The 15,497-nt window shown below is 37.1% G+C and overlaps 1 protein-coding gene across 3 annotated transcripts in view; it reads left to right on the forward strand.

Moving 5' to 3' along the window:
• The window catches only part of bcar3 (BCAR3 adaptor protein, NSP family member), a 70,675-nt gene that overhangs the window by 19,969 nt on the left and 35,209 nt on the right, over nucleotides 1-15,497 (forward strand). For all 3 annotated transcript variants that reach the window (XM_079827574.1, XM_079827575.1, XM_079827576.1), the window contains exons 2-3: nucleotides 2,629-2,974; nucleotides 10,780-10,819. In XM_079827574.1, coding sequence (XP_079683700.1) covers nucleotides 2,629-2,974; nucleotides 10,780-10,819 — 386 coding nt within the window. The remainder of the gene's footprint in view (nucleotides 1-2,628; nucleotides 2,975-10,779; nucleotides 10,820-15,497) is intronic.

Here is a 15,497-nt window from a genome sequence, read left to right on the forward strand (position 1 = left end):
TTCATAGAGGGATTTCATAACATTGCAAAGTGCCCTGATCAAACCATTAAAAACCCGCTGTGTGGATCTTGTCATTATACACCAGAACACCCAGACTATGTACAGAATTACATAAACACAAATAAAAAAGTGATTTACAGGTGTGTGACAACTGTAGTCTGATTAAGCGCATATATTTTCTTATTCTTTAAGAACAAAAGGACCAGCACAACTGTTATCTTAGGGCTTGCTAAATCTAAAATTATACTGAAGAACAGCATTAAAAGAGCACAGTCACATGCTAAACTGATTCAGGACGTTGGTGGTCAGGGATCAGTGCGTTTTTGGGGGGTGGAGGTGACTGTGGTTAGTTTGCAGGTTCAAACTCCCTGACAGAGCTTTACCAGGGAGTTTCCATGTCTTTCCATTCTCCACAGATGCACTCATGGTCCAAAATTAACTCTGTCAGACTCTGTACTGGTGGATAAATTGAGAAAACTTATGAATAATTTTTCCTGAGCACAAAACTATATGGAAGCTTATTCCGTCACGGAATTAAAAAATAAAATGATAATGGAAACTTTTTATCGCACAATTTCTCACAATTGCAAAAATATAAACTAAATATAAATATAAATTAGATATAAACTTCCGAGATATAAACTTTTTTCCTCGCAATTACAAGTAATCTCGTAATTTTCGGAAGTGTGAGATATAAACTCGCAGTTGCGAGTTATAAAATCTTTATTGTGAGATATGAACGTGCAATTCTAAGAAAAAAAAAATCAGCTCACAATGTTTATATCTCACAATTCTGACTTTATAACTCAAAAGTCCGAATTATAAGAATTATGAAAACTCACAACTACCCTTTTTATTTTTAACCCCATGGTGGAAACAAGTTTTCATAATTTCCCATTACTTCCTGGAACAATATATTGTTTGTTCCTGTGGGGGAAAAGTGCTTATTTGCAGCGAAATGAAGGCATTGTATCATAGTTCATAGTTCATAATTCTGACAAAAATAATATATATTATTTAATTTTCCCTTGTAATTCTATATATTTTTTGCATTTATATTATATTAAAATATTAATTTTGTTTGTATATATATGGCAAAGTCTTTATATGACATATTCAAAATATAATAACGATAAATTCATTCATTGTTATTTTATACTTTAGTACTGTAAATTAATATACTTAACATTAACCCCCACAGTAAATAACAAAATGGTTATTTAAATTTTAAATAAATTATTAACAAGCAATGTGACAATATTAGCATTCTCTCACGTAATCCATTCCTATAACATTTTGATTCACTTACATTGCTTACATCATATATATAAACAGTGAGGGACCGGGGGACTATCGTTCTGCTGGGCATCTTATTTCATTTAAATAAAGCAAGCAGTTTATTTACTCACCAAGGCCAAATTTCAGTCACAGTTGGTGCTCAGCGAGTGTTCATTTTGGACCCTGGATGCACTGCTGCACTGCAATTTATGGGAAAACACAAACAATATAAGCGGCTCACCCAGAACTAAATGAACAGTTATATGTAGCGGAGGAAGAACATTTGGGGGCGAATGGTGGTGAACTTTGTGGAATGAGTCTGAAATGAAATCAGCTCCCCCCTCTTTATGAAGTGAATGAGATCATGGCAGACCTTAAACAGAAGCGCTGTCAGGGTCCAAGATTGAGTTTCACTCATCACAAAAGGGACAAAAGATGGTGACGGCAACACCAGCTCTGCTGCGTGCATGTGTGCGCCGAATAATGGGGTCAACACTCACACACACTTATCCAGGGTCTGGGTCAGTGAACTCACACACCCACTGTTTATTTTTGATTGAACTATCCCTTTAAAAAAACAAAACAAAACAAAAAAGCCTTAAAATCTAGCTTATTCATAATTCCATAAAATCTGCCTCCACTTTCACTGCACCAATTAGTGGTGTTCGTGTGGCTGTGGAATGCTGAAGTAAACATGAGTTTGGAGACAACAAGGGAAGATCCTAATCTGCACGTCTTGCGGTCTGACTGAACGGAGTTCCCTCTCTTTGAGAGAGACGTCTCTGTTTTTTGTTTCTCTCTGTTAGTGCCAGGAGACAGGTCTTTCAAAGGGTGATACGTTCCAATTTACCTGTGCCACAGGGCACACATGGCAGGAGGTTTCGTGTAAACATTAGCTGTTGATACCATCTGAAAGAATGTCAGACGAAATAACACCCAGTAACATTTCACCTTATCCGTGTGGTCAATAATAGGTATAAACACAGACACTTTTTTTAAAGAAACTGATACTTTCATTCATCAAGGACATAATAAATTCATCCAAAGTGACAGTTAAGACTATTACATTATTAGAAAAACATGCTATTTAAAATAAATGCTGTTCCAAATGCTATCATCAAAGAATCCTGAACAAAAAATGTATCACGATTTCCAGACAAATATTAAGTAGCTCAACTGTTTTCAACATTAATAAATAAGAAATGTTTTGTGAGCATATCTGAAGGATCATGTGACTGAAGAGTGTAGTAATGGCTGCTGAAAATTCATCTTTGCCATCACAGGAATAAATTACATTTTAAAATATAGACTTTTTATGTAATGTTGTCTTTTTTTTTTACTGTTTTACAGAGTTGAGGATGATGGCAGAAGGGAGGTTTTCCAGTCTGCCCAGGAACATGCACGTTGGGCGGCAATGCCCGCTCGCATCTTCCATGGATCTGCTGAGCTCTCGGTCCACCGTGGCAGACATGCCGGTCAGCGGCTACCAGGGCGTCTCCATCCATGGCACACTGCCTCGCAAAAAGAAGAACAGCACTGGTCCCCATGTGAAGCAATGGGAGATGAATGGAAACGTGGGATCATCAGCAGCCCCATACACAGGCCGATTTCGCCTGCCACCATCGCCGCTAATACACAACATTATTGAAGAACACCAGGCTTTCTACTCTGACAGAAACGGCAGCATCAAATCCAGGTAAACAGTTTATCTATCTACACAGTATATCATACACTGCTCTTTCCCTCAGCTGAGAGTAGCATTACTATATGGAAATAGGTTTTCAAAGACAAAGTCAAGATTAAGGTCAAAGTGAAGGTCAACACAGCAGCAGCTTAACCTGCCTGCTCTCCATAGCTTAGGCTCTTAAACTAAAAATTCTAAGATGTCATCTATTTTTTGACTGTTTAACTGAATAACTTTTGGGTTGTGACCCCAAATGGGGTCACCAGAGATACAGTTGTGGTTGCTTATTTATGGTATATTCAAAAATAGGATAATACATTATAGACTATGTATAAAATATGCAACTTAAAATTTTACATATAGGCTAGAAAGTGATTTGGATGCAAAGGGGAACTCAACTTAACAGCTAACACGGTCAATACAGAGTCACTGAGCATCCTAATATGTTTACAGTTTGATGTATTTGTACAGTTTGATGTAATTTGATTTGAATAGAGACGCAAACATCCAATATGTTCCTTCTATGCTCTGCCCTTTTTTATAGTATCACATCACCCCTGTGTTTTGGCTAGTGGTTAAACATAACTGATAGAAAGTTGGACGTCAGTGCAGTCGACACCAAATCTTCAGCCTAAGCCGGTTAACTTTACTGTCAGAATATAGGGCATCTGAGATCATAATCACAAAGCACAAGGCTCAGTCTCATGTCCAGGACTGTCTCCATCTCTTTTTCTTACGTCTTGTCTCTTTTTCCTCACTGTCTACCTGCGTCTCTTTGCAATAGCTCTAGGCCTGTTTGACTGTATCGTCCTCACTGACTTTCTGATCTTATCACAGTCTGCAACAAAGCAGTTTGTGTTTGTCCCTTATTTATGCAGACTGACTTAACAGGTAATATATCTCACCCTCAATAAAAGGCCTGGAAGATATGGTAATATCTGTGTCTGGCTCTGTGGAAAGTGTAACAGATTACAGGGGGCACTTTCCACAAACAGGGCACAAAATATTCCCTGAAATTCTTAAATGAAAATGCATATATAAGTACTGATATATATTTATATAAACATATATATGAAGAGTTCAGTTGTAAAAGCCTCTAAAAGCCACTTCAGTCAAAAATGAGATAACGATACTGAGTGAATGCTCTCCGCATATAGTATACGTTCATAAAATACTTTCACTTCAAAACCACTATATATATATATATATATATATTGAGACATCAATGTTAAGTGGTCTCTTAATTTTTTCCAGAGCTGTATGTGTATATATATATATATATATATATATATATGATAATATATATATATATGATAATAATTCAATAGATAATATTAAAAAAATGACTTTTTTGTGATTTAATTTATGGAAATCAAGCTTAAAACAAGCTACTTTTCAAAATATGTTAATTTTGTTACAACATAATTGATCTAACATATTTAAAAAGTTTCACAAAGACTAACCCAGCAAAGAAAATAGAAATGAAAACTGTGTGTAAAAAGAGCCATAGACAAAGAGAAATGCATTGCTTCCATAACTGAAACTGTACAGACCATAAGACAAAACATTGATAACCTGAGGTGTTGTTCACTTCTTCAGGAAGTAGTTTTACCAGAAGCACCACAGGAAAAGCAGGGAATAGCCTAAATAAAGGCCTTTACATAAGTGTGACTGTGTGTGTTTGTATGTCTTTGAAAGCGTAGGTGTGTGTGTTTGGGTTTCCGTAAAGACTAGTGGGCCATATCTGTCCCTTGACATTTGAAGGTTACCTAATATTGGACTACTATTTCACAGCCACAAAGCTCAGAGATGGGAGGTGAAAAATGGCCACGGCACACAAAAGAAGCTCCTCTGGGCTGGCAGCAGGGTTAGCAACGACCTCTCGTAGCGGCCGGTCACCATAACAACACCTTATTGCGACTCTGCGTGACACATGGAAAAAGAAATAGGTAGAACATAAACATTGTGCATGGGTAAAAGAGAGAGAGACATGGGAGAGAGGGGAACCTACAGCACAGAATGGGATTGTAATTCTCAATGTGGACACCTACGTTAAATCAACCCAGAAGTAATAACTAGCTTGCTCCTGGAGGACTTTTTCTGATTAAATGTCAACCTCCTGAACGTCTGGCTGCAGAACGCTCCACCCGTTTGCAGGTGAGTAGTCACATGAGATGACTTTGGGTTTTGTTGCTTGGACCGAAACATTTATCTTTTATAAAACATAAAGGACTTAAGCACTTTGAGCCTTACTACCTGCATGTGTGAGGCAGCTGTTCTAACACAGACAGGGTCTTCACAGGTTAAAGTGAGGGTTGTAAATTTATAGCTTGACTGAAAGATGAAAGAATTTTTCAAGAAACAGATTGGCAGAGAGATTGAGAGAAACGCACAAAGAGACAGAGAGAATGAGACAGATGAAAGAGATGATGGAGGAGCAACAGTGCCAATTGATTTACTTGTTACAGCTGATTAAAGTGGTTCTAGTTGTTGACAGAACCCACTCAGCACCCTCATAACTACATGACCACAATTCTCACGTATGCCACAATTACCTTTTTCCTCAGTCTTGGTTCAATCTGCCATCATTTTAAATCTCTGATGGAAAGATATCAGCGATTTCCTGGTGTTTTGCAATATATAAGGTAACAAGACCTCTTATGTGAGTAAATTGCAGTTTAATTGAAGAAATAATAATAATTATTAATAGCATTTTTAAATCGCATATACTTCACAGGCTAGAATATAAAACCATTTCAGGATTCTTTTTTCACCAGGATATTTTGTCACCAGACAGTGCCACCTATCTATAATGTTCAACATCACTTTCTTTTCTTTCTTTTTTCTTTTCAAAGTGGTGTAATACATGCATACATAGATACATAGATACATACATACATACATACGTGTACACATACACATGAATAGACTTATATACACAAAGGTAGGATCCTAACATAGGCTACGTTTATGGTGACACTGTTCTTCCCAACGTTTATAAAATATATTTTCTTTTTTGTAGTATGTAATGGTTGTAAATGTGTAGTGTTGGAATGCCAAGATGAATTAGACTTATGTAGTGAAAGAACCTCATTGAAGGTGTCAAGTTGACTTCACAGACGCTGTGAGTTGTTCTATATTACAGTGTGTTAGTAGATTGAGCCAAACGCTTACTAACATTTTTTATCTCTTTCCAATTAAGCACGATTGTTTTTGTTTTTTTGCTGTAGTTAGTGCAATGAGAATGAATTGCTCCTGATGTTTAGATATAGTTAATGTGAATAGTCTCCAAGTAACACTACTTTACGACACAATGAGATGCTGAGCTCAAGAATCTCTGATAGCCTGCCTACCACCTCCGACCAAAAGTGTTGGATGTAGCGACAATCCCAAAAGGCATGAAAATGATTATTGTTATTTATTGGACAATGTATACATTTATTGTTGGCTGTGAATCCCATCTGATATAGTTTGTTTCTTGTAATATATATATTCTATGTAGCAGTTTATACTGAATCAGTTGAATTTTACTGTTATTTTTGTCCAATTTGTAAAATGAGTTTTAAAACCAAAATAACATCACTTTCAAGATATGAACTGTATCATTTGTTATTATCTATAAGTGGATAAATGTACTTACATGAGAGCTTGTTACTATTAAGTTTTGAGTTAATTGTAAATGGTCCTCAATAATGTTTTTTTAATGACAAATATTCCATGTTGTTATTCAATTAAAATAAGGTAATAAAATTGGCATGCATAATATATTAGAAAAATCCAAAAAAAATTAAAATAATTATTTTAGTTGGAGTAATGAAAAACTTTAAAGTATTTTATGTCATCTATCCATTTATTAATTGACATGAAATGCATAACAGTAATGAAATTACAGTAATGCCCTGCGTGTGCTGGCAGACTCGGGTCTTTGTTGGGCCATCCGGTATCAGTGTTATGTAACTTCGTTAGGGTTGCTAAGCTCTACGGAACCCAAACATTCCATCCAGACTTCCAGGTGGTCCAAAGGATTTCCTTCTGCCACACAGTTCTGCTGATGTGACGTGAAACAGTTTTTGTCTCTTGTGCTCTCTTTTCTTTCATACACACATTTATATAAAACTATTTATAATTACTATGGACATCAACCTAAACCCAAACCCGAACTAAAAGAAATAAAAAAATATATATATATATATTATATATTAGGGATGCAACAATACAGTTAGTCCACGGTTCAATACATACCTCGGTTTTTAACCACGGTTTTCGGTTCGGTTCAGTTCTGATGGCTTGTCACATAATTTTTTTGTTATTCTATTCTTAGGCGACAGGAACAGCAAGAGGTTAAGGAGAAAAAATAAAAATAAAATTATTGCAATACTCTTTCTTTATTTTACTTAAAAGAATTGAAAAACCTACCTTAAACTTAAAACTTTACTTTAAAAAAAAACCCTTGTACACATTTCTAGTGTATTGTAAAATATAAAATAAATATATATAAAGATTTACACTGGCAGCTCAGAGCTGTACAGCAGCATTAAAGTATGAAATTGAATGAATGAAAGTAAAAATAAAACACTACATAGACTTCACTATAAAATATACATTGATTCTTATTAAAGCTACTGTATTAGTTTTTCAGTCAAGAGCAGTGAGTGATTTTCTCTTTGTCTTTTGTTGTTGTATTAACAATAAAGGGAAAGTACATTCAAAAATGAAAATTCTATCATCGAGAAATGAATACAGGTTTGAAACAATATTAGAGTGAGTAAATAATGACATCTTTTAAGAGGTGAACTGTGCCTTTAAGGACCGCGTGTTCACGACTGCGCTGTTGTCAATTTAAGACCTGCGTGCATCTAATATACAGACACGCGATTTTACTTTCACTTTAGACATAACCGACTGTGTTTATGTTAACCTTGTGTGTATTTGACAGTATTAGTGCAGTAAGACGAATATTTAGTCCTGTAGTCACGTGTTTGACAGGCGCTTAGTGCGCGCGCTCGGAAAAGCGCATGTTAAAACCTAAAACCGCACACGCGAATGAAACCGGCAAGGATTTAAAACGCATGCAAATAATGAACTTTGGTGATTGTGAATAACTATAGTGTTCTGCGAGTATAACTCTACCACTAACGTGTGATGTGAATGTATGTCGCGTTGTTCAGTATATTGGGATGGAGCAAATTATAGAATTTGTAGAAAAATAATTAATGAAATGCAAAACCGATGCAAAAAAAGGCAAAAACGCAATTCACCAGCGCGTATTGAACCGTGAATGCCGTAACAAACGGTTCAATATTATATTGAGAATTGTGGCATCCCTAATGTATAAATATATATATTTTAAATAAAACAAATAAAATTAAATAATACATACCTTATTTTTGTAATCATTTTGTCCCTAAAGAGTGAGTAAACAGCACGCATAAGAAGGTACAGTATAGTATGGGTATAGTTTCCGTTCAGCTGACACAAACATTTACTTTGATGTCCTTCTTGTCATTTGAAAAGCAGCTAGAAAGAGTTTAAGGGAGCCAGATAATATTTAAAAAAAATGTTTAAGCATAAATACAATGGAGAGTGGGTAGCTGTTCTGCTTTTTACTTATATCATCCTCATCACTTTTCTGATGAGCATCTCAAACACAGGCAGCTGTATCTGATGGGCTTTTTCTATAATAAACTGCCCCCGGGCAGCTATTTTAGGAATCCAAGACCAAGTCTATCTGTTTGAAAGGGGGAATCCTGAAATCTCAAAAACTCCTTGTCGAACTCTCAATTAAATAACATATTTCAAATCAGCAACAATTGTGACATGAACCGTCCCATAATTGCATAAAATAGCATAAAAAAAGCGTATTTTTCAGGCTAGACAAGCCAATGCGCATGTAAGTCTCAGGTTTCTATGGGAACCGGAGCTTCTGACGGCAGCTGCAGTGACTTTACCAATCAGCGATTGGCTCTTTTACTTAGAAGGTGGGACGTATTCCGCCATATTGCGTGTAGCAATTTCTCCCATTTATAAGTAATATGAGTGAACCGTCTTTCTATAGTCTTTGACTGAATCCTGGAGTTTAAAAAACACTCTCTGAGCGCTCCCTGAGTGGCATCAGTTCACAGAGCTGCACTGCCCCTGTTGTTTTGGCTGTGAACTGCCTCTATGTCTATCAATGTGTGGGTGAATTCTTCACTACAGCATATGGCAGATTTTTGGGAGTGTTGGATGTCAAATGTCCCATTTCTCTCCAGTGGCTTATGCACTTTTTCTGCTTCTGAAAAACGAATAATAGCCTGTCCATCTCTCTAACTTGACATGTCCTCCCTCAGCTTTCTAATTCTGTCTGGCGAGGCTTTGAGAGGTACAAATCACCACTTTGAGAAACAATGCAGCTGTGGCTTGGCACAGAACGAGCCAGAGATGGAGATGGATGTTTTCTTGTGGCCGTGTCCTCACTTCATGCCCTCTCTTTGCGGATAAGACGGTATGTTCGGCCTGATCCCAAACTCAAGTCACTCCTGGCCTGGGTAGGCCCGTGGGAGTACTGACAGTGTTCTCTTATAGCACTGTAATGTCAGCGTTCAGAAGCTTTAAAGCATGACCTCTCGCCTCTAGAGTTGCTTTCTTCTTAATGTTCAGTGGGGATTTAAAACAGGAAATCAGTTACGCTTTTAAGTTCCATCAAATGCGAAGCAAACAAACAAGCCAAGAGATCTTAAACATTCTCATATTTCCAGTTATCTGACGCGTTTTATATATCTGAGCTCTCACCCCAGGTGCCACCTCCACACTGAATCTGAAAGCCACCCTTATTCCCCTAAGGGGGTGAGACAGTCCACCACACACCCTGGTGGTAAGAGAGGAAGAAAGAAAGAGTCATAAAGAAAAGTCAGGTTTTTGTGTAAGCTGAGATGAAAGGGACTCTGGGTAAATTCAGAAAGAGAGAGGGCGGAAAGCTCTAAATGGAGAAAAAGCTGAGCCGCGCACCTCAACCGCGCGTTCTTCTCCACGACTCCTTCACCACTGCGCTTCCTGCGTTCCACGCTCCACAGAGAATCTAAATAAAACAAAAATGCAGTGCTGACCGAGGGCCATCTCTGCAGTTATAGGGTAAGTCACATCTAGACCGCAACCTTAAAGCCGCTGGCAGGAATAGAGGTCATGTGAACAATCGCTGCGTCCTGTCCACTCCTACGTATTGTATATGATCTGTTACATTTGTGCTAAGTTTGTCTCATACCCAAAGGTTGCGCTGAAATGTTTATTTATGCTGTTCAGCCCTGTGGGAAATTTAGACTCAAGGAATTAATTTCCCTTTTCCTGGCTATAATCCTTTATAATTTGGGTAAATCTTCACACAAGCATAAATCCGGAGAGATACACAAGTCTTGTTTGTGTGTGAGACAGAGAGACGCTAAAAGCCTCCAGACCTTTAACACCAGCTGTGACATGCTCATCCCTGACTGCTTAACCTTTCATTCTTCTCTTGTAAAGCCTGCTTAAGTTTTTTTATTCTTCGTGCACAGTATCTAAATTGATACTCGCTTTAATCTCAGCTGCACTTTGCGCATTTGGATTGGTGTGGAAGTAATTGTGTGTTTTGGGGGGGGGGGGGGGGGTGTCCACATGTTGTGGCTGGTGTGGTCTATACTGTGGTGTAATGACCTCAGGCGAGCAGGGCTGTACTGGTAGGCACTTTACTGCAGTTCAGTGTACAGCCTGCCCAGAGAAGGACACACACACACACACAGTTATACAGGCAGCTGAGCTAGAGAGTTGATGTGTTCGCTGAAGAGAGTTCTTTCTTTCTCCTGCAGGGACGGTGCAGGCATGGACCCTAACATGGAGTATGTCAAGGTAAGGCTTCACATTTTACCTTTATCAATATGTGCATGTGGAGTTTTGAATGAGCGCTCTACTGCGGTAAAAAGCCAGTGGCAATTCATGAGGTAAAGAATGATGGTTGTAGAAGACGCAGATGATCTTAGGGCAACCCTTAACCCTTTGAGATATCCAATACTATTCAGCTCAAAGAGTTTTGTAAGTGTAGAGCCTTAAAGTAGGAGAGGAATGTCAGCCATGCTGGATGTTGAGGATATGAAGGATTGCAGTTTATTGACAGTGAGTTGGGTAAATATACATAATACATCACATACTCGGATTTGCGTCGGAGATAAATGTGCGCGTCAGTGTGAGTGATTATCTTTGTTATATAAACATTTGCGCTTCCTGGCGTTTTGTATCGTGTGTGCCGGTTGATAATGATTTAAGCGGATTGCAAAAACAATACTTTCGTTGCATTTCTCAGTGTTATAACTCGCGCCATGGAGTTTAGCAAATATAAATGCTCTCTCCTTGACCTGTCTCGGTTGTTGATGGCATTTGATTCTGCCAGGAATACACTGTAATACATCAGACCTCAAACGTGTACAACTTAAAGCCAGAGCTGTTCGTAAAACACAGGAAACTCTACAGCCAAAATTTCCGATAAAGATCTGACAATCTCTGCGTTTCCCACTGTGCGAGGGGCCCTTGTAGACACATCCTCAATTAAAATGGCACAATTAGGAGGAGGAAATGAGCTGGTGATGTTTCAAGGGTCTGCAAGCGGCGCATGTAGTTTAATTTATAGTATCAAGTTTGGAACAACTGACAAATTTGACTTTGCCAGCAAAGGCAGAATCGTTCCCTGACTTTTTGACCTGAGGCATCCTCTAGCCATTATGAAAGCTCTTCATCACACAACACGGCTGCATTACAGCACCCACGACTCAGATCTGATGAGAAAGATATGCTGTGACATATATCTTGGGTGTCTCATTCGGTTCGCATTGACTGAATGAGATTTTCCACTGTGATCACCTGCAGCCTTGAGTGTGCTGACACCACACAGCCACCTCTGTCAGCCTGCTGAGAAACCATCCGTCACTCTCTCCGTCCTCCTCATACTCAGTAGCTCAGTGGTTTGCCTCATCTTGGGGTCTAGCAACTCTCTGCGAAGAACAAACTTCTCTTAGCCTTACCTCACACAGACAACAAACCAAAACAAACAGCACAATCACACACAGTCAATAGCAACTACACTGTAGCAGTGCTGCAGTACAGTTGAACATAGTCATAAAGTTGCCATAATGAAATACAATTTAATTAGATGTCATTACATATTAAAATAAATATATTTCAACCCAAAATCAAAAGAAATAAAAAAGGAAATTATATTATGGACGAGCCAATTATTTATTCCATTGTACTTTTTTTCAACTATTAAACACATTTTACTATAGAAGCTTGTTTCCGCCACAGAATAAAAAATAAAAAAGTTAATTGTGACTTTTTATCTCAAAATTCTGAGTTTATATCCCGCAATTCTGACTTTATAACACAGAATTTTCCTCTCCTCAAAATTGGACTTTATAACTCTGAATTTTGAGCATCACTTTTCCAGTCTTCAGTGTCACATGATCCTTCAAAAATCATTCTAATATGCCGATTTGCTGCTCAAGAAACATTTATTATTATTATCGATGTTGAAAAGAGTTGTGTAAAACAGAGGATGCTTTGATGAATAGAAAGTTCAAAAGAAAAAAAGAACAGTATTTATTTGAAATATAAAGCTTTTGTAGCTTTTGTTGACAAAGAAATTAATATATTTATTCAGCAAGGATGCATTAAATTGATCAGGTGACAGTATAGACAGATATAAACTGGTCAAAAGTTTGAGATTTTATATATATAGACATATATATATGTGTGTGTGTGTGTGTGTGTGTGTGTGTGTGTATATACAAATGTATGTGTGTGTAATATATATCAAATGTATACATATAATTAAAGGTATTTATATTTAGTTTATATTATTGCAATTAAAATTTTGTATTAAATTATGAGAGAAATTAATAAATGTTATTTTTTAATTTTTAATAAATGAAAAATTATGATTTTAATTAAAGTTATTAATATGTCCATATAAAACAATTTTCACTATAGTAAAATAAATGTATACAGTAAAGTCACCAAGGAGAATAATGAAATGGGGGAATGTGTTGATTGTCATGAAAATAAATAAATAAAAAATATTTTTCGGAAATATGATCCAGACATTCCAATCAGAGAGGCCAATAATAGAACTTGATAGGAGATGACATAACATATCCTCAGGGGAATAGCATAGCCATGAAATGTTTCAATCAGAAGAATTGCATACACTGGCTCTTTATACTCTATTTTACGCAGCTCTTAGGACTGTCTGCCTGTTTAATGTGTGGCCATCTGCAAGCATGCATCAATAGCTGCAGTGAATCTCTACTGCCATGTGAAGACAACAGTTTTTCTGTTTACACCCGTAAAAACTCAGCTGAAAACAACTAAATCTAGACATTGACACACTGTCCTGGACACATCTGTGTTTGGGTGTCTGTTTCAAGGTCTGGAATGGTCATAGCTTCAGTAAATCATCCCTTCTTTCTCCCTCTGAATGAATGAAGGTAAACCTCACCGTGTCCTCCTCTGGTGGTGTTGAGTTTCCAGCGTTGTGTTTAACAAACACCTGGGTCTGTAGATCTGTGCACAAGTTTAATCCGTGAGTCAGAAAACCACAGATTATCCACCAGGTTATCATCTAAACTAGCTCTGTATCTTATTTAACAGAATATACTGAAATGATGATGATATAATTATGAATACAACCCTCATCAGGTCAAGTCCCCATTATTTATATAGCACTTTATACAGTACAGTTTGTTTTAAAGCAAATGTTAAAGTGTTAAACAGGTAAATAACGATCAATGATGCAAGCAGAATTCAAGTATGCTTTAAAGCAGCTCTAGAAAGACAATAGTGCCATTATTCAGTGTTGATTCAGTTCGGTTCAATAACTGTATAAAGTTTAACAATTAAAGAATGAGTTCAATTCATCTATAAAGCAACTCTTTAAAACAGTGACGTCATCTTCCAGCTCAGTGCAGTTCTCATCCGATAGTGTCAATGCAGTCAAATCGATAATATTACCAAATTTTTAGTGTCCCTAACTGAGCAAGCCAAAGGGCGACAGTGGCAAGGAAATCTTCAGACCTAGTATAGTCTGTGAAGACGCTATATTTAATTTTATATAAATGAAAAAGAGACTGTTTGGAAAGTAGCCTTATACTTTTTCTGTCACGGTTACCTGGATGTCAATTGTTCAGCCATGAAACATTGAAAATGCATCTTTCAAACATGGATTATGTTATCTTATGACCTTAAAATGACACTTCTGTCTCTCACAGCCTTGTTTGTTCATATGAAATGACATATACACAAGGTCTTTTTTCCATCAGGTTTAATATACATGTCTCTCTTCATTTGACTGGCTAGTTTTGTATGTCACCACTCTGGGTTTTCAGCTCAGTTATGTTGGTTTTACAGTCTTGACCTATTTTTTTTGACGACCTGTTAGTTGAGGAATGTTTTCTTCAAAGTTAACAGGAAGCCAGCCATCAAAAATATGGGATAATTAACTTTCAAGACCTCATATGCTGATATCACTTCCTGAAGTCAGATGACCTGAGTTTTAGCCATGTTTGTGAAAACTGTTTGTTTTTAGATGATATCAGATCAGATCAGTTAGTGGTTTCCATCATGGTTTGGGTGGTTTCCATCATGGTGTACATCTGTAACCCCAGGGCGGTTGTGAAATAACAGAGAAACCCTACAGTAAGTTATAAGGAACTGAGGCCAAGTCATCAATCTATATTTAATGTCAAGCACTGATGACATGATTTATTTCAATATCAAACCATTATTTTTCAGTCTCTCTCCTTGCGTGTGAAGCAGAGATTGGGGAGAACGTGGTGCGAAATTGTAGCTATTATCATCAAAGATGATCTGGAGGGTGTAAATTGTTTGGATGACTTGTTTTTAAAAAAATGTTTAAGCGTGGGAATCAAATTTCTGTCGAAAGGGATCTGCGGATAAAATGCATGAATCACATATTTCTTGTTGTGATTCATAGGAACGTTTGGGATGGTGTCAGAGACATCCGTGCCCTATTTGGTTTAGTGTATGTATCCATTATATTACCTTTTTGTCTTATTGTTTTTACTCCAAACTCTTTAACAAGAATATTAACAAATATTCAAAATTGGGAGGGGATTAAACAAACTGATAAGTTAAAATCCTATTTTTAAATTAAAGTTCCAAACAGGGACACAAACGGTTTTATAGCCTGGCACTGCTGGAGAACCTCCACAAAGAAAACCATCTATATACTGAAGCATTAAAGGGTAAGTTCACCCAAAAATGAAAATTCTGTCATTAATTACTTACCCTCATGTCGTACGACACCCGTAAGACCTCCGTTCATCTTCGGAACACAAATGAAGATATTTTAGTTGAAATCTGATGGCTCCATTGGCACAATGCACGGTTCACTCTCAAGACCCTTAAAAGGTACTAAAGACGTCGTTACAAAGTCCATCTCACTACAGTGGTTCTACAATAACTTTATGAATCGGCGAGAATAGTTTTTGTGCGCAAAAAAAAACCTAAATAACGACTT

The sequence above is a fragment of the Gobio gobio genome (assembly GCF_949357685.1).
Source record: "Gobio gobio genome assembly, chromosome: 10".
Taxonomy (NCBI): domain Eukaryota; kingdom Metazoa; phylum Chordata; class Actinopteri; order Cypriniformes; family Gobionidae; genus Gobio; species Gobio gobio.